This window comes from Coregonus clupeaformis, chromosome 23 (assembly GCF_020615455.1).
Source record: "Coregonus clupeaformis isolate EN_2021a chromosome 23, ASM2061545v1, whole genome shotgun sequence".
Taxonomy (NCBI): Eukaryota; Metazoa; Chordata; class Actinopteri; order Salmoniformes; family Salmonidae; genus Coregonus; species Coregonus clupeaformis.
In genome coordinates, this window is record NC_059214.1 from 2529961 (window position 1) to 2550091 (window position 20131).

Below are 20131 nucleotides of genomic sequence, written 5' to 3' on the forward strand. Positions count from 1 at the left end.
CTCTCTCATCTTTTTAAGTGGGAGAACTTGCACAATTGGTGGCTGACTAAATACTTTTTTTCCCCACTGTATATGTATATATGTGTGTGTATATATATATATATACACATACATATTCACATATATATACACACACACACACACACACACACACACACACACACACACATACATATATATACATACACATACATATATATATACATACACATATATATATATATATATATATATACATACATACATATATACACATACATATACATATATAGTACACACACACACACACACACACACACATACATATTCGACCCAGTTCTGCTGCACAGTAATGTGGTTGTGAGTAGCATCAGTAACATAGCCCAGGTGTCTGTCTGTTTCTACTTGTTTCGCATGACAATGATAAAGTAGTTGGCTAAGGCAGAAACAGACCAGCACAGTGGCAGTAACAACCTTATTAATACTCTTTATTCATATGATGAAATACCAGGACACTGATGCATACTTAAATAAGTTGGGTTTTGAAGTGACATTTTAAGCTAAAATAACAATTAAATATATGAGATACGCATCTCAAGGATAAATATGAATCTAATATGAATATGTCTTTAGACAAAAGCACTGATTTGGGGAGGACCCTTCTTTGTGTACAGTCTGTCTCTCTGCTCATGGGTTGCCACTATTTGGCCAAGCATGAAAAGATAGAAGGAAACTGCAAATGTGATTTTCATCAACATAACCTTAACCCTAATCCCTAAACTTACACCAAGAACAAATAGCTCATGTGGTTGCTCAAACATTCTGATGATATCACTTTTGTCCGTTCTAGCTTGGCCATCTAGTGACTATAGGCTTCCTGTCTGTCTGTGTCTGTGTCTGTGTCTGTGTCTGTGTCTGTGTCTGTCTACTTCCGGCCCACGGTCTCCGCCAGCTTCTTCAGCCTCTTCTTAAGTTCCAGAGGAAACTTCTCGTAACACTTCTTACACACCGGCTTCATGTCAAACTCCACAAACTTGTTCCTGTAAGGCAGAGTCAAAGATACTGTATGAGCAGGGTTCTGACTTTCATTCATCTATATCAAGAGTCCTACACTCAAGCACTACTTTCCCTCCTGCTTCCTCTCTTTCCCTCCTGCACCCTCTCTTTCCCTCCTGCTCCCTCTCCCCCACTCCATCTCTCCCTCATGTTCTTTCCCCCTCTCCCTCCTGCTCCTGGAAAGAGGTCCTTTGAGCATATTCAACTCTACAGTGTTTAGGCTTTAGCAGCGAGAGCACATGTGAAACACATTGGGGCCTGTAAAAATCAGACAGCCAGTCACACAGCCAACCATCCAGTACACAGAGACAGGAAAGGATTAGTGTTTTAACCATAAACAAACCAGGAACTGGTGAACAAAGCCTTCTCTTTACACTGATCTGAGGAAATACACACTACCGTACTGTACATGCCTCTAGCCTCAACCAACTGATCAGAGAGAACTTCTGGTCGGATTATTACAGAGTTACGTTATTATGTTAAGCCAACAGTGTGTCTGGCTGAGAAATGGCCATATAGAGTAACCATTTCCTGCAGAGTTTCTAAATATGGTCAACACTGCACGGGAAACCGGCACTGACGCAAAGAACAGCTTAGGCGATTTTACAAACCTGTACCGGTAATTATTTATGATCTGTAGCTAATCTCTACTTCTCTTGATTATTCTTACTCTAAAACTGATCAATTACAGTGATGGTGAATGTGATGTAATCAAAAATGAATGATTCAAAGTTGAATGTTTAACACATATTTGATCTCTGTGTCTAAAACCCTCTTAACTGACTTGTCAGAATGGACGGATGAAAAATAGATAGGAAACACGAAACCATGAAAGTAAAATCACAACACAGGAAAAAGAGAATGAAAGGAGATGAAAACTAACCAATGAATGGAAAGTGGAAGTGAGGAGAAAGGAAGGACAGAGGTTTACAGACACATGGGCATTTTCTTCTTCTTTTCTTTTTCTTGTTTGGCAAGACGACGCTTCATGTCATCTGGCAGGTGCTCGTAGCAGTGTTTACACACAGGCTTCAGATCCACCTCTACAAACTTATCCCTGGTAGGACCAGGAGGGAGGAGAAGGAGAGAAGAGGTAGGAGGAGAAGAGGAGAGAGGAGGGAGGATATGGACAGACAAACAGGGACAAGTGAAACAGAGGGACAGAGAGAATATAGGATGACACAGGTAGATGGAAAAGCTACAGGTACAGTGGAACACATATTGTAGAGACAGATGATAGAGACAGAAGAGGATAGTGCTAATGCTTCAGAAACCCTAGTCTCAAAGATAGTCTAAAACCATGTAAGACAATGTGGGAACACAGGATGTTTTTGTTGTGTTAACGCAGTCAGCCTGACTTACTTTAGGGTGAGCTTGGTGTTGCAGGTGGAGCAGGCGAAGCAGTTGACACACCATGCCTTGTTCAGGGCTGACACCACTAGAACACACAACACAAACACGCATTTCATAACAAATAATGTATACACTAATATGACATACAATATGTGTTTAATATGACGATATTAGATTATGTAATATAATATCCTACCATCACCCTCAATGACACGGTTGCAGTGATAGCAGACATCTCCAAAGAGCTGTAGGAGAGGAGAGGAGTCAAGAGCCTCAAAATTCACTTGTTTACAAATGACAATTTCTTTACTGTATTTTTCAAAACAACCATGCAATTTACTTCACAATGTCCACAGTATTTTGTTGCATCAGCACCAATAATATAGAGATAAATACTATACATCTACCACTAGATGGCCCCATAGAACTAAACAAGAATGGCGGTCTCATTCACATTATATACAGCAAGACGCAATCGTTCTCTTCAGGCTCATATTCATGTTACATTTTAAATTTTAGTCATTTAGCAGACGCTCTTATCTTACAGTTAGTGAGTGCATACATTATAAAAAAAAATCATACTGGCCCCCCGTCGGAATCAAACCCACAACCCTGGCGTTGCAAACGCCATGCTCTACCAACTGAGCTACATCCCTGCCGGCCATTCCCTCCCCTCCACTGGACGACGCCAATTGTGCGGCGTCCCATGGGTCTCCCGGTCGCAGCCGGCTACGACAGAGCCTGGATTCGAACCAGGATCTCTAGTGGCACAGCTAGCACTGCGATGCAGTGCCTTAGACCACTGCGCCACTCGGGAGGTTAATTATTTATGTTCAAAGATTTGTTCAAAGATAAATAGAGAATAAGGTGCCTGGATTGGATTAAGTTACTGAGTAGAGATGTGATTGTGTGACTTCTCTTCCCTTGGGCTGTGTGTGCAGCCTTCCCCTACATTACCTGGTTGTAGTGAGTCTCACAGTAGGCCAGTCCTTTGCGTTCGTAGTGGCGATGGCCCAGGAAGGGTTTCTCACACTTAGCACACACAAAATGCTGCAAACACACACACAACATGGCCCCACACAACAGGTTAGTACAGACAGAACAGCACAGGTCAGTTCAATCCAGTTCCGTCTAGCTCAGTTCAGACCAATCCAGTCTAGTCTAGTCTGAGATTAGTGGGTTCAGAGGGCAGCAGCAGGGCAGGAGCGCACCCCTGTGAAGCACTCACCCCTACAGACAGACAGACAGGAGCCTTGTGTGTCTGTGAGGGGGATTCCACCAGGGGGCAGAATGGAGCACAGACACAGAGCAGGACAGGATGCAGCCAGCACAGGTCTCCTCTCAGTCTCTAACTAACCCCTCACCATGTTAAAGTGTTTTTCACAGTAGGCGTGGTCCCCACGCTCATAATACAGGTGGCCGTGAAACGGACGTTCACACAGAGCACACACATGGTGCTGCAGGAGGGAGGGAGGAGAGGAGTAGGAAGAGGATGGGAGAGGAGTGATAGCAAGTAGGAGAAAAGTAGAGAGGAAAGAAGGCAGCAGAGATATGAACAGAGGGGTGGCAGAGGGAAAGAAAGAGGAAGGATGTCCTTCATTCTGAGATAATCCAAACATGGCCACAGAGATGATATGAGAGCAGGGTAGAAACACCACAGAGGAGGCTAGAATAACATTCATTACACATACAAACTCCCTTGAATACATTTCTACTTTGATGTTCTGAGGAATTATAGTTATTCAGAGACAATGACAGACATAAAGCAGTGTATATCGAAGATAATAAAGTATTCTGCTTTAAAAAAATATATATATATATATATATATTCTGCTTTGTAATAATCATGTCATGTTACAAAATACTATAATCATATACAATACATTTCTATCTGAATGATCTGTTCCATAACGTTGCAACCTCCTGAACAGTAGTGATGTGCTCTTCGTGAACGATTTGTTCTTTTTAAACTATTTGTACTGACTGGAGAGTGATGATTCATTTTTCAGAGTAAATCGTTCATTTGTCATTCGTTTGACCTGCTGGCCGCAATGACTCCTACAGCAGGATTGATACACACTCCTCCGGTTCTGCGACTCCAGAGATGTGCTCCGACCTACAACTGTCTATCATGTGCGTGCAGGAAAATAGATCATGCTGCAGGCAGCATAGAGAAGAAAAAGGCATGTTTAGAACTGATAATTGATCGCATAGTGCAAGAATTAATGCAATACATTGATTATTGAATGTTATGATGGTCACAGCTTTGTAAACATACACAGCCTGCCTCTGCTCAACAACTCAAACTCGAGAATGAATCGTTCGAGGGGCTGCTGCAGTACGGGAATGATATTGTGCCCATCTCCCTCGCGCACTCAATAATTGCCTTCCGTCAAGTGTCGTTCACAATATAGTCCGGTTGCGGCTTGTAGAATCATGATTCTCATTTGAGTTTTCAATTCATCGTTCGCCGGTAGGGGGTCCTGCATGGTCTGGGCATTACTGAATCAAATGAATGAAATGAGTCGAAAGATTTGTTCTTATAACGAGTTGAAAAGATCAGAGTCAGTATAAAGAGCCGAACTTCCCATCACTACTGAACAGGTCCATATTGTATAAGTGATGTCATCATACCTCAACGTGCCACTGCTTGCCCATGGCATTGACCACACGGCCCTCGATGGGTCTCCTGCAGGCGCCACAGATGGGAACACCCATCTTGTCATGGCAGGGCAGGCAGTACAGCTCTCCCTTCAGCTCCCTGGCATCAGCCGTCAGCTCCTTACTACAGGGGGAGAGGAGGGACCATTACATCATAACTAACTCCATCACTCTTTTCCATCGTTTTGGAGAACATGAATATTGTGTTAGCTAGCTCAGTTTTGAATACTGACAGTGATCAATCAATTCATGTTAGTGACCTGAGACACCAGGTTACCCAGATTGAATAGCTAAACTAAAGACTAAAAGCAAGTGATAAAATCTAAAACCAGTAGATATTGCAGCCCTGAGTAATGGAGTAGTGAAGAACTGTAACAGCGGAATGCTGCTGACCACACCTCTCTTCTCGATCTGTGATATTCAATGTGTTAGTATGAGTCATCACTGAGTCAGCTCCTTGCCTAATCTGGTGTTCCCTGATGTGTGTGTGTGTGCAAATGTGTGTGTGTGTGTTTGTGGATGTGTGTCTGTGTGGGATGCTGGCTAAGCTTGTTTTGTTTAGCATCCTGCCAACAGTGTGCCCCTCTGTGCTTCCTGGTCTTGGTGAGTTCTACCTTATTAGGGGATAATAAGTGCACTGTATTCAAAACACAAACACACACCCAGTGTCAGTGATGCATAGGGGAATGAGTCGCCTGCACTGACTTCCTGACTGAATATTCATTATCACAACCTCTGCCTCAAGCATGGGACAGGCTGACAACTGTAGGTTTGTTTAAGAACAGACAGTCTTACAGGAAAGGTTTGGTTAGATTGGAGGTGCCTCTCAACTGCCATCTAAAAGAGCTACTCAGATAATCATTCTTCTATCGTCACTCACTCTCTCCCTGATATCTTCCTCTTCCACCTCCTACCTCTGCTCTCTTCCTCCTCCTCCCTCTCTCCCTGAGCTTCCTCCCTCTCTTTTCTCCTTTGGCTGACTTGTACAGGGGTAAACTCTAGTGAACCCAACCCTGAGGAGGCCCACCCTGCTACAGAGAACAAACCCTGTCTATAACAGCTCTTCAGTTTCAACCACTGACAGGCTACAGTACGTGTATAGGTTGCATAGAGGTTAGTGTAAAAGTTGTGTTTATACTAGGTTGTGTAGAAGTTGAGTAAAGATATGTTAGTGGTTGTATACAGACCACTAGGTTTGTGTAACGGGTGTGTTAAGTTTGTGTGGTGATTTAGCAGTGGTTGTGTTTAGGTTGTATGCAGGTTGTATAAATATAGTGTTTCGGTTGTGTAGTGGTTGTATATAAAGTTTGCGGAGTTGTTTCCAGTGGTGTAAAGTACTTAAGTAAAAATACTTTAAAGTACTACTTAAGTCATTTTTTGGTGTATCTGTACTTTACTTTACCATTGATATTTTTGACAACTTTTACTTCACTACATTCCTAAAGAAAATAATGTGCTTTTTACTTCATACATTTTCCCTGACACTCAAAAGCACTCGTTACATTTTGAATGCTTAGCAGGACAGGAAAATTGTCCAATTCACGCACTTATCAAGGGAACATCCCTGGTCATCCCTACTGCCTCTGATCTGGCAGACTCACTAAACACACATGCTTCCTTTGTAAATTATGTCTGAGTGTTGGAGTGTGCCCCTGGCTAGCCGTAAATTTAAAACAACAAGAGAATTGTGCCATCTGGTTTGCTTAATATTAGGAATTTGAAATAATTTATACTTTTACTTTTATGCTTAAATATATTTGAGCAATTACATTTACTTTTGATACTTAAGTATATTTAAAACCAAATACTTTTAGACTTTTACTCAAGTAGTATTTTACTGGGTGTCTTTCACTTTTACTTGAGTCATTTTCTATGAAGGTATCTTTACTTTTACTCAAGTATGACAATTGGGTACTTTTTCCACCACTGGTTGTTTCTATATTGTTTGCATGTGTACCCGCAGTTGTTGCAGTTGAAGTGATCGGGGTGGTAGGGGTCGTTCTTGAACAGCAGCGGCTGCTCCTCAATGATGGCGTGACACTTCTGACAGATGTACTTCCCCAGACCACGGGCCTTCTCACGGTTATGACACGGGCGACACAGGTGTCTGAGGGAGAGAGATACATGTTAATAAAGAATGAGATCAGCCTGACCCAGAGGCTGAAATAATGTTGCTACATTCAGTGGCGTATTCATGGATGCCAAGGGAAGCCAGGCTTCCTCAAGAAATGGACAAAGAAATAAATAAAAAAAACTTGAAAATAATGTATCTTTCATCTCTCTGGGTCTCATAATTATCCTTCAATTCGCAGGAGACAATGTATCTCACCAGAGAAGGCATCCGAGCGAGCGAAACAGTGCTCCTCTGTCTCTGTATGTGTAGGCCATCTATCTGATGCTGTCTGGTCCTAAAGAGTATGACATTGTTGCCGCCCAAAGCGAGCACTCGGCCTCCCTTGATAAAAAATAAATAGAATAATAGCCAATCAGCGTTGAGCTAAACTGAGTGAGCTCAACTGTGAATGGTGCTGGCGGACCAAAAAAAGTGTCAAGGGAAGCTAGTTTGGATTTGGCTTCACACCAATCACATCGCATCGAAGGCATACGTCACTGACAGAAACTCGTTGTGCATCTTGTTGTGTTGTTGTCCTCCGGTGGCTAGCTAGCTAAAATTGGCCCTTTCCTAAATTAGCCATGTACGGAGATAGGAATTTCGACTTGTGGTTTTACTTAATTCTCTGTACTGGCCAATGATTATAATAGCAATTCTGATCCAAGCATAAATTCATACATTGTGCCCCTGGCCTGAGAGGATGGAAGTTCAATATGTTGCTATATGTAGAAGGCTAATGTTAACTAGCTAACTGTTGCCCATGAAAGGAAGTTAGGCTAGCGAGCAAGACTTTTAGCCAGGTAGCCTAGGACAACAAAAAAATGAAAGCGTGTACTGTATGACAGAGTGATAGACCGTTTAGAGAGGAGGATGGCATTGGCGTTTCCCTACAAGTAGGGTGAGTCAACATGTTTTTTTTACTTGCATGAACGCGCACGTACACACACACAGAAATCAGAACCATGGACAGCCACATCATATTTAGGTTACGTTGATTGGGCTAAATATTTTTCTTTTAGTTGTCACGGTATTAGACTAAGCATAGGTGATTTGATGATGTTGAAATGTTGAAGATGAAATGGTGCTGGAATAGTGGAGGCAGCTCCTGTTTTCTTTGCAACTTGCGGTAACTCTCTGTGGTTCTAAATCAATAGTTGTTTAGTGGTCTGAATATATCGGAAACATTAACTTACTTGACCATGCTGTAGGTCATGTAACTGTTTGTTACATGCAATATGCTTTGTGGACTTCACCGGACAGAGGTTGCTCTCCGGTTTTGTGATAAAACAAAGGTGTGGGTGTCTTCTTATTGTCTCGGCCTTAGACCTATATATCACGGTCACAAGGCATATGAACTAAGAGGTTATAGAGCAAACAATGCAATTATCACAACACATAGGTTGCAATATGGCTTTTTTTTCTGGCTTTGCTTCTCCAGTGATTATACCCACGCACCGCTACTGGCTACATTAAAACTATTGTGGGGTGTAAACAGTGTGTGTGATTTCTCCTTGCTTTCTAAAAGCTATGAAGTGGAAAAGTTGCTGTCCCCCGGTGTTAGATCAGTAATGGCTGATCAGTGATCCAGCCCAGGTCTCTGGACTGACCTGCCGGCGTTCTTGACGAAGCCCACGTCAGCCAGCACGGCCTGGCAGAGGTCACAGCAGAAACAGTCAGGGTGCCAACTGTTGTTCATCGCCTTGATCACACGACCAATGATAAACTCCCCTGGGAGGAGGAAGAGAAGAAGGAAGTCAGGGACAACACACTGGCAAGACTATAACATCCCCCCTGCACACACATGTTAATGTTAGGGCCGGGACGATACCAGTATCACAATACACGTTAGTATCTTGGCAAGGAAACAAAATATGGTATGTTTCTTGGTTGTTTCTATATTGTTTGCATGTGTACCCGCAGTTGTTGCAGTTGAAGTGAGGAATGGGCCAAAATTCACTTATTGTGGGAAGCTTGTGGAAGGCTACCCGAAACGTTTGACCCAAGTTAAACAATTTAAAGGCAATGCTATCAAATACTAATTGAGTGTATGTAAACTTCTGACCCACTGGGAATATGATGAAAGAAATAAAAGCTGAAATAAATCATTCTCTCTACTATTATTCTGACATTTCACATTCTTAAAATAAAGTGGTGATCCTAACTGAACTAAAACACTGAATTTTTACTAGGATTAAATGTCAGCAATTGTGAAAAAACTGAGTTTAAATGTATTTGGCTAAGGTGTATGTATACTTCCGACTTCAACTGTATATGTATATATGTACTGTATATATTACTATTATTTTATTGTTTCATTCACACCTGCACTGTTGGAGCTCGGAGCTTAAGAATTTCACTGTACACTGCAACTACATCTGCGACCCTGTGCATGTGACTAAATCAAAATCGAATCTCGTGCTGCTATGTAGGTGCAGTTCCTGTACTCACCACACTGGTGGCAGCAGGGAGCAAACAGCATCTGGAAGTCGTGCTCGCAGTACTTCCTGCCCTCAAACTGCAGAAAAAAAGTTTGTTTCAATAAAGTTTAGGTGTAGTTTGGATGGGCCAGCTGGGCAGGCAACTATTGTCTTATAGTCAGAAAATACACTTATTTTAGTAGTTACAGTCTATACGCTTCTGGATCAATCAATACAGAACATAAGCATGTCATTGATTAGAACATACAGTAGCCATAGATACACCTATACCTCTACAGATCTGTCTGTGGCTTTGATCTCCCTTTCAGGGAAGAGCTCTGGGATCCCTAGGGTCAGTTGGAGATGTGTCTGGCCTCCTGTCTATTCTGCTGGCCACTGACCAGCCAGACAGAGAGAGGGATATCTCACCAGAGACAAGCCTCTAATGGGCCAGTAATGCATTGGAAGGAGTGCTGTGAGTTTGGGAGTCGATCCAGCTAATACACTATACCTAATATCGAATTTGTGACAGGAGGGAGGCTAAAGCAATAATTGTCTCTAGGACAAGGGGCTTAGGGTTTATTTCAGGCTGGACAATGTATAGGATGAGATGGGTGAGGTAGAGCGGAAGAGTGGAGAGAGGGTCTGATGGTGAGAGGGCAAAGACAGTATGATGGTGAGGGGGAAAAGAGAGGGTCTGATGTTGAGAGGGAGAGGAAAGAGACAGTATGATGTTGAGAAGGAGAGGAAAGAGAGAGGGTCTGATGTTGAGAGGGAGAGGAAAGAGACAGTATGATGTTGAGAGGGAGAGGAAAGATACAGTATGATGTTGAGAGGGAGAGGAAAGAGAGAGGGTCTGATGTTGAGAGTGAGAGGAAAGAGACCGTATGATGTTGAGAGGGAGAGGAAAGAGACCGTATGATGGTGAGAGTGAGAGGAAAGAGAGAGGGTATGATGTTGAGAGGGAGAGGAAAGAGAGAGGGTATGATGGTGAGAGGGAAGAGACAGTATGATGGTGAGAGGGAGAGGGAAGAGAGAGGGTCTGATGGTGAGAGGGAAGAGACAGTATGATGGTGAGAGGGAGTGGAAAGAGACCGTATGATGGTGAGAGTGAGAGGAAAGAGAGAGGGTCTGATGTTGAGAGGGAGAGAAAAGAGAGAGGGTCTGATGGTGAGAGGGAGAGGAAAGAGAGAGGGTCTGATGGTGAGAGGGAGAGGAAAGAGAGAGGGTATGATGTTGAGAGGGAGAGGAAAGAGAGAGGGTCTGATGTTGAGAGGGAGAGGAAAGAGAGAGGGTCTGATGGTGAGAGGGAAGAGACAGTATGATGGTGAGAGGGAGAGGGAAGAGACCGTATGATGGTGAGAGTGAGAGGAAAGAGAGAGGGTCTGATGTTGAGAGGGAGAGGAAAGAGAGAGAGTCTGATGGTGAGAGGGAGAGGAAAGAGAGAGGGTATGATGTTGAGAGGGAGAGGAAAGAGAGAGGGTATGATGTTGAGAGGGAGAGGAAAGAGAGAGGGTCTGATGTTGAGAGGGAGAGGAAAGAGAGAGGGTCTGATGGTGAGAGGGAAGAGACAATATGATGGTGAGAGGGAGAGGGAAGAGAGAGGGTATGATGTTGACAGGGGTATAGTAAGAGAATGTCACCTCATAGAAGAGACCTTCAGGGAACTGTTGGAAGCACTGAGCACAGACGAAGCACCCCTCATGGTACAGCTCCCCGTTACTGTTGACGATCTTCTCCGCCGGGGCAAAGCCGCTCTTACAGCGCTCACACATCGCATTGGCCAGGGCATTGGCCATGTTGCTGAGAGGAGAGAGCGGTGAGAAAGGTGCCCAGAGTGTTATCATGAGTATTATTCTTCTCTTTTCTAAAAGGGGAAAGAACAGGTCATAGAGTAACGTCACAATGAACACAGTGTAGAACCCTCTTGGCAAGGTCTTATCAGCAGCCACACCACGGCTGAAGTACATTCATCACCCATCGTACAGAAAGAATAGTTTCTCTCTGACACAACACACCCAGCAGGAGGCTGTATTCAGGGTTTGGAGATCAGGGTGGGGGGAAATGAGTGAGGAGAGCTGAGATCACACATTCCCTCACACACATACAGGCACGTACACACATATGGATTCTCAGGTCAGTTCCCACAGTAACCTCTGGTGTGTTTGTTGGTCCATCTCTGCCCACCATAGCCTCAGGCGGAGAAGGAAAATCTAGATGCTGTGTTTTGAGAAACAGGGAGAAGCGCCCTCCCATCTGTCCTGAATTAACACATACTGTATCAACAGAGATGCACACTCTACAGTCACAGCCAGACCATGCACTGAGTGTGTGTGTGCGTGTGTGTGCATGTGTGTGTGCGTGTGTGTGTGTGTGGCCCAATCGGAGCCAATATTGCACAAACCCTGCCAAGGAACACCAGGTAAAAAAAAATTCTCACATTTGTAGCCATAGTGAAGGGTATGTGAGAGACACTGTGTGTACAGTATGTGTGTGTAGGGAGGAGAGAGGAGAGAATTAGTTCAAATAAGGGCATCTCTCTCCATCTCAGAGCTACAGGGCAGGCTGCTACTCCTAGTCCCACACAAACTCCACGTTCATGTCACCAGACTTAATGGATAACAGAGGGGTTTTTCAATGACAGCCAGGGAGCTGTCTCTCCAAACAGCCTGTTGTTATTAGTTATTAATGAAAGGAGAGAAAGAGAGGCAGGAGGTGAAGGAGGGAGGGAGGGCTGCTTTGTTTAAAAGGTCAGAATTCCAATGTGTGTCCAGGAGACTAGGAGACACACACGCTCATGCACACACACAAACGCAAACACAAACTCACACACACTACATGACCAAAAGTATGTGGACACCTGCTCGTAGAACGTCTCATTCCAAAATCATGCGCATTAATATGGAGTTGGTCCCCCCTTTGCTGCTATAACAGCCTCCACTCTTCTGGGAAGGCTTTCCACTACATGTTGGAACATGGGGACTTGCTTCCATTCAGCCACAAGAGCATTAGTGAGGTCGGGCACTGATGTTGGCCAGTTAGGCCTGGCTCGCACTCGTCGTTCCAATGGGGATGAGGTCAGGGCTCTGTGCAGGCCAGTCAAGTTCTTCCACACCGATCTTGACAAATCATTTCTGTATGGACCTCGCTTTGTGCACGGGGGCATTGTCATGCTGAAACAAGAAAGGGCCTTCCCCAAAGTTGGAAGCACAGAATCGTCTAGAATACCATTGTATGCTGTAGGATTAAGATTTCCCTTCACTGGAACCAAGGGGCCTAGACCGAACCATGAAAAACAGCCCCAGTCCATTATTCCTCCTCCACCAAACTTTACAGTTGGCACAATGCATTGGGGCAGGTAGCATTCTCCTGGCATCAGCCAAACCCAGATTCGTCTGTCGGACTGCCAGATGGTGAAGTGTGATTCATCACTCCAGAGAACGCGTTTCCACTGCTCCAGAGTTCAATGGCGGCTAGCTTTACACCACTCCAGCCGACGCTTGGCATTGCGCATGGTGATCTTAGGCTTGTGTGCGGCTGCTCGGCCATGGAAACCCATTTAATGAAGCTCCCGACTAACAGTTCTTGTGGTAACAGTTCTTGTGCTATTTCCAGAGGCAGTTTGGAACTCGGTAGTGAGCGTTGCAACCGAGGACAGACGATTGTTACGCGCTACGCGCTTCAGCACTCGGCGGTCCCATTCTGTGAGCTTTGTGTGGCCTACCACTTTGCGGCTGAGCCGTTGTTGCTCCTAGACATTTCCACTTCACAATAACAGCACTTACAGTTGACCAGGGCAGCTTTAACAGGGCAAAGATTGGACGAACTGACTTGTTGGAAAGGTGGCATCCTATGACAATGCCACGTTGAAAGTAACTGAGCTATTCAATACACCTGTCAGCAATGGGTGTGGCTGAAATAGCAGAATCCACTAATTTGAATGGGTGTCCACATACTTTTGTATATATATATACACACACAGTGAGGGAAAAAAGTATTAGATCCCCTGCTGATTTTGTACGTTTGCCCACTGACAAAGAAATGATAAGTCTATAATTTTAATGGTAGGTTTATTTGAACAGTGAGAGACAGAATAACAACAAAAAAATCCAGAAAAACGCATGTCAAAAATGTTATAAATTGATTTGCATTTTAAATGAGGGAAATAAGTATTTGACCCCCTCTCAATCAGAAAGATTTCTGGCTCCCAGGTGTCTTTTATACAGGTAACAAGCTGATATTAGGAGCACACTCTTAAAGGGAGTGCTCCTAATCTCAGCTTGTTACCTGTATAAAAGACATCTGTCCACAGAAGCAATCAATCAGATTCCAAACTCTCCACCATGGCCAAGACCAAAGAGCTCTCCAAGGATGTCAGGGACAAGATTGTAGACCTACACAAGGCTGGAATGGGCTACAAGACCATCACCAAGCAGCTTGGTGAGAAGGTGACAACAGTTGGTGCGATTATTCGCAAATGGAAGAAACACAAAATAACTGTCAATCTCCCTCGGCCTGGGGCTCCATGCAAGATCTCATCTCGTGGAGTTGAAATGATCATGAGAATGGTGAGGAATCAGCCCAGAACTACACGGGAGGATCTTGTCAATGATCTCAAGGCAGCTGGGACCATAGTCACCAAGAAAACAATTGGTAACACACTACGCCATGAAGGACTGAAATCCTGCAGCGCCCGCAAGGTCCCCCTGCTCAAGAAAGCACATATACATGCCCGTCTGAAGTTTGCCAATGAACATCTGAATGATTCAGAGGAGAACTGGGTGAAAGTGTTGTGGTCAGATGAGACCAAAATGGAGCTCTTTGGCATCAACTCAACTCGCCGTGTTTGGAGGAGGAGGAATGCTGCCTATGACCCCAAGAACACCATCCCCACCGTCAAACATGGAGGTGGAAACATTATGCTTTGGGGGTGTTTTTCTGCTAAGGGGACAGGACAACTTCACCGCATCAAAGGGACGATGGACGGGGCAATGTACCGTCAAATCTTGGGTGAGAACCTCCTTCCCTCAGCCAGGGGATTGAAAATGAGTCGTGGATGGGTATTCCAGCATGACAGTGACCCAAAACACACGGCCAAGGCAACAAAGGAGTGGCTCAAGAAGAAGCACATTAAGGTCCTGGAGTGGCCTAGCCAGTCTCCAGACCTTAATCCCATAGAAAATCTGTGGAGGGAGCTGAAGGTTCGAGTTGCCAAACGTCAGCCTAGAAACCTTAATGACTTGGAGAAGATCTGCAAAGAGGAGTGGGACAAAATCACTCCTGAGATGTGTGCAAACCTGGTGGCCAACTACAAGTACTAAGTCATGTTTTGCAGAGGGGTCAAATACTTATTTCCCTCATTCAAATGCAAATCAATTTATAAAAAAATGTACATGCGTTTTTCTGGATTTTTTTGTTGTTATTCTGTCTCTCACTGTTCAAATAAACCTACCATTAAAACTATAGACTGATCATTTCTTTGTCAGTGGGCAAACGTACAAAATCAGCAGGGGATCAAATACTTTTTTCCCTCACTGTATATATATATATATATATTACACTGAACAAAAATATAAACGCAACATGTAAAGTGGTGGTTTCATGAGCTGAAAAAAAGATTCCAGAAATGTTCCATATGCACAAAAAGCTTATTTCCCTCAAATGGTGTGCACAAATCTGTTTACATTCCTGTTAGTGAGCATTACTCCTTTGCCAAGATAATCCATCCAACTGACAGAAGTGGCATATCAAGCGTGCAATTGGCATGCAATTGGCATGCTGACTGGAGGAATGTCCACCGGAGCTGTTGCCAGAGAATAGAATGTCCATGTCTCTACCATAAGCCGACTCCAACGTCGTTTTAGAGAATTTGGCAGTACGTTCAACCGGCCTCACAACCGCAGACCATGTGTAACCACGCCAGCCCAGGACTTCCACATCCGGCTTCTTCACCTGCGGGATGATCTGATGAAACTGTGGGTTTGCACAACCAAAGAATTTCTGCACAAACTGTCAGAAACCGTCTCAGGGAAGCGCATCTGCGTGCTCATCGTCCTCACCAGGGTCTTGACGTGACTGCAGTTCGGCGTAATAACCGACTACAATGGGCAAATGCTCACTTTCAATGGCCACTGGCACGCTGGAGAAGTGTGCTCTTCATGGATAAATCCCGGTTTCAACTGTACCGGGCAGATGGCAGACAGCGTGTATGGCGTCATGTGGGCGAGCGGTTTGCTGATGTCAACGTTGTGAAAAGAGTGCCCCATGGTGGCGGTGGGGTTATGGTATGGGTAGGCATAAACTACGGACAATGAACACAATTGCATTTTATCGATGGCAATTTGAATGCACAGAGATACCTTGACGAGATCCTGAGGCCCATTGTCGTGCCATTCATCTGCCGCCATCACCTCATGTTTCAGCATGATAATGCACGGCCCCATGTCGTAAGGATCTGTACACAATTTCTGGCTGCTGAAAATGTCCCAGTTCTTCCATGGCCCGCATACTCACCAGACATGTCACCCATTGAGCATGTTTGGGATGCTCTGGATCGACGTGTACGACAGCGTGTTCCGGTTCCCACCAATATCCAGCAACTTCACACAGACATTGAAGAGGAGTGGGCCTGATCAACTCTATGCAAAGGAGATGTGTCGCGCTGCATGAGGCAACTGGTGGTCACACCAGATACTGACTGGTTTTCTGATCCACTCCCCTACATTTTTTTTTTAAAGGTATCTGTGACCAACAGATGCATATCTATATTCCCAGTCATGTGAAATCCATAGATTAGGGCCTAATGCATTTATTTCAATTGACTGATTTCCTTATATGAACTGTACCTCTTTGAAATTGTTGCATGTTGCATTTATATTTTTGTTCAGTGGGGAAAAAAAGTATTTAGTCAGCCACCAATTGTGCAAGTTCTCCCACTTAAAAATATGAGAGAGGCCTGTAATTTTCATCATAGGTACACGTCAACTATGACAGAGAAAATGAGAAAAAAAAATCCAGAAAATCACATTGTAGGATTTTTAATGAATTTATTTGCAAATTATGGTGGAAAATAAGTATTTGGTCAATAACAAAAGTTTCTCAATACTTTGTTATATACCCTTTGTTGGCAATGACACAGGTCAAACGTTTTCTGTAAGTCTTCACAAGGTTTTCACACACTGTTGCTGGTATTTTGGCCCATTCCTCCATGCAGATCTCCTCTAGAGCAGTGATGTTTTGGGGCTGTCGCTGGGCAATACGGACTTTCAACTCCCTCCAAAGATTTTCTATGGGGTTGAGATCTGGAGACTGGCTAGGCCACTCCAGGACCTTGAAATGCTTCTTACGAAGCCACTCCTTCGTTGCCCGGGCGGTGTGTTTGGGATCATTGTCATGCTGAAAGACCCAGCCACGTTTCATCTTCAATGCCCTTGCTGATGGAAGGAGGTTTTCACTCAAAATCTCATGATACATGGCCCCATTCATTCTTTCCTTTACACGGATCAGTCGTCCTGGTCCCTTTGCAGAAAAAACAGCCCCAAAGCATGATGTTTCCACCCCCATGCTTCACAGTAGGTATGGTGTTCTTTGGATGCAACTCAGCATTCTTTGTCCTCCAAACACGACGAGTTGAGTTTTTACCAAAAAGTTCTATTTTGGTTTCATCTGACATTCTCCCAATCCTCTTCTGGATCATCCAAATGCACTCTAGCAAACTTCAGACGGGCCTGGACATGTACTGGCTTAAGCAGGGGGACACGTCTGGCACTGCAGGATTTGAGTCCCTGGCAGCGTAGTGTGTTACTGATGGTAGGCTTTGTTACTTTGGTCCCAGCTCTCTGCAGGTCATTCACTAGGTCCCCCCGTGTGGTTCTGGGATTTTTGCTCACCGTTCTTGTGATCATTTTGACCCCACAGGGTGAAATCTTGCGTAGAGCCCCAGATCGAGGGAGATTATCAGTGGTCTTGTATGTCTTCCATTTCCTAATAATTGCTCCCACAGTTGAATTTCTTCAAACCAAGCTGCTTACCTATTGCAGATTCAGTCTTCCCAGCCTGGTGCAGGTCTACAATTTTGTTTCTGGTGTCCTTTGACAGCTCTTTGGTCTTGGCCATAGTGGAGTTTGGAGTGTGACTGTTTGAGGTTGTGGACAGGTGTCTTTTATACTGATAACAAGTTCAAACAGGTGCCATTAATACAGGTAACGAGTGGAGGACAGAGGAGCCTCTTAAAGAAGTCTGTGAGAGCCAGAAATCTTGCTTGTTTGTAGGTGACCAAATACTTATTTTCCACCATAATTTGCAAATAAATTCATTAAAAATCCTACAATGTGATTTTCTGGAAACATTTTTCTCATTTTGTCTGTCATAGTTGACGTGTACCTATGATGAAAATTACAGGCCTCTCTCATCTTTTTAAGTGGGAGAACTTGCACAATTGGTGGCTGACTAAATACTTTTTTTCCCCACTGTATATGGCACTGCTCTCCCCTCAGAGAGAGAGAGACCTCACCTTCTTTCTCTCAATATTACGTCCCTCTTTTGTCTTCCTTCCGATCTCATCATATAGCAGCTGTACATCCTACAGCAGGATCACCACTACAGTAACTCACTACATTCCAGAGCACACAGAATGTATTGTCACAAGATGTGGAATCAATGCAGAGGTTCCGTCAAGCTATTCTACAGCTATCATCACACTGTCTGATGTAATGTGTGTACGTATGGGCGCCATATTGTCAGGACCCTGGCGTGACATCAGACAGAAGGAAGGACTCAGAAGCCCTGTTCTGGCCTTGCTGGAAGGAAGTGACAAAAGCCTCAAGCATTTCCCCCCAGAGACAGGAAGACAGAACGACTATTAAAGGAGGTGCTGAGCTGCTTGGTAAATACTTAATGATACTAACTTAGTGAGTTTGTGTCACAGGGAGAGAGAGAGGGAGGGAGACAGACCGGTATCATAATGTTTCACGGGGTTTTGATCTTATGACCCACCCTGTTGTCTATAGTGCTCATGTTAATAAAATGACCAGGTTGTCATCACACGTCAGAGAGGCTGACAAATCAGAGCTTCTGTTTTATTAACCATACTGGAGTATTAATGGCTATTCTGTCCCATCGGTTGAAAGATACTATATGGTCTGTGCTAGAGTATCTGAGGCATCTAAGGATCGGACTTAGCCTCCCCGAATAAGTCAAAGCTTCAAACTGTGTGAGCCTCACTTCCTTATAGGCTTGCTAATGATTAGCATTCCAGACATATTCACTGACTCAAGTTTTTCACTGATAATACTTCTAATGCTGACAACATTACCCCCAATGGCCAACATTATCTGAGTAACACCCATTCTCACTATTGACAGGGGCACAACATAAAAAAAGCTAACATATATTTAGCCTGCCCTCATCCCCTAGATCCCTTCCTTTCACACACACACACAAATGCATGCACGCATACACTGACACATAGTTCTCATGCCTACCGGCATATTTCACTTTGCATAACAAACTCCCCCAACATTAAAATAGCCCAGGGTCTCTGAGCCACTGTCTACTACCATACCATGGTACCATACCATGGTACCATGACCTGGAGCATGAAACCAGCCAACTGTGTGTTCATGTCAAATAACACTTTATAGAATTCAGATCATCCAACTGTTCCTTAAACTGCTGTAATACCAGAATTATTCACATCCTAATACCAGAATTCTTCACATTCTTAACATTTCCAATACGCTTTTACAAACTAACGTCAACCACAGTCAATTGTGATAACCTTAAACCATAAATCAACTAAGTGGGTTTAAACCTAAAATTATTTATACTACTCAGATGTTATACAGATCTGTAATGCTATCACTGGATCACACAGGTGATTTCAGAGATCCACACCAAGGATCCACTCAATCCTGTTACACACACTTCCTCCCCCAGTGTGTGTAGCATGTATCATGGCTCCGGGACTTACAAGCGTGCGTAGAAGTCACAGAACTCCTTGTAGACTTTGACATCGCTTCGTCTCCTCTGAGACTTGGAGACAGGCAGCTCTGCCTCCCCACCGTTGGCATGATGATGACCGTTGACCTCCGTGTGGGGTTCAGGGTCAGGGGCCACCCCATTCTCCGGGATGGTGGGTGGCAGAGGCCGACTCTGGACATGAACCTCCATAGGACACGACTCGGTAGTCCAAATACTAGTTAGTACATGCTCCCAGTCCAAGACACACTGCCCCAGGCCTATCCTTTAAATACAAGCTCTTTCCCAAACACTCAGTCCCAGAACAATCCAATCCAAAGGGCAGGAGTAGCAGTCCAGAAAGATGGTCTGAGCAGCACTGAGACTGAGAAGGAGACTGACTGACTGACCTGACTTCACACAGATCCCTGATCTACCTCCCTCTCTCTCTTTTTCTCTCCCTTGCTCACACTCTCTCATTCCCTTTCACCCTCCCTCAACGCTCTCTCTCACACACACACCCTGTCTCTAGACGCTGTCTCTCTTGCCCTACCTCTCCCTTCTTCTCTGTGTCACCCTTCCTCCCTCCCTCCCT

The 20131-nt window shown here is 44.3% G+C and overlaps 1 protein-coding gene across 8 annotated transcripts in view; it reads right to left on the bottom strand.

The window, feature by feature from the left end:
• Positions 1-446: 446 nt before the first annotated feature.
• The window catches only part of LOC121536921 (LIM and senescent cell antigen-like-containing domain protein 1), a 35882-nt gene continuing 16197 nt past the window's right edge, over positions 447-20131 (bottom strand). For 5 of the 8 annotated variants that reach the window (XM_041844567.2, XM_041844568.2, XM_041844569.2 and 2 more), the window contains 10 exons: positions 11223-11382; positions 9611-9677; positions 8770-8890; positions 7007-7156; positions 5023-5173; positions 3346-3438; positions 2585-2633; positions 2398-2473; positions 1919-2092; positions 932-1019 (listed from right to left, as the gene is read on the bottom strand). In XM_041844567.2, coding sequence (XP_041700501.1) covers positions 1963-2092; positions 2398-2473; positions 2585-2633; positions 3346-3438; positions 5023-5173; positions 7007-7156; positions 8770-8890; positions 9611-9677; positions 11223-11382 — 997 coding nt within the window. In that variant the 3' untranslated portion in view covers positions 932-1019; positions 1919-1962. Of the gene's footprint in view, positions 1020-1918; positions 2093-2397; positions 2474-2584; positions 2634-3345; positions 3439-3752; positions 3846-5022; positions 5174-7006; positions 7157-8769; positions 8891-9610; positions 9678-11222; positions 11383-19549; positions 20080-20131 lie in introns of those variants that run through there. The other 3 variants (XM_041844564.2, XM_041844563.2, XM_041844565.2) reach the window with 3 other exon arrangements.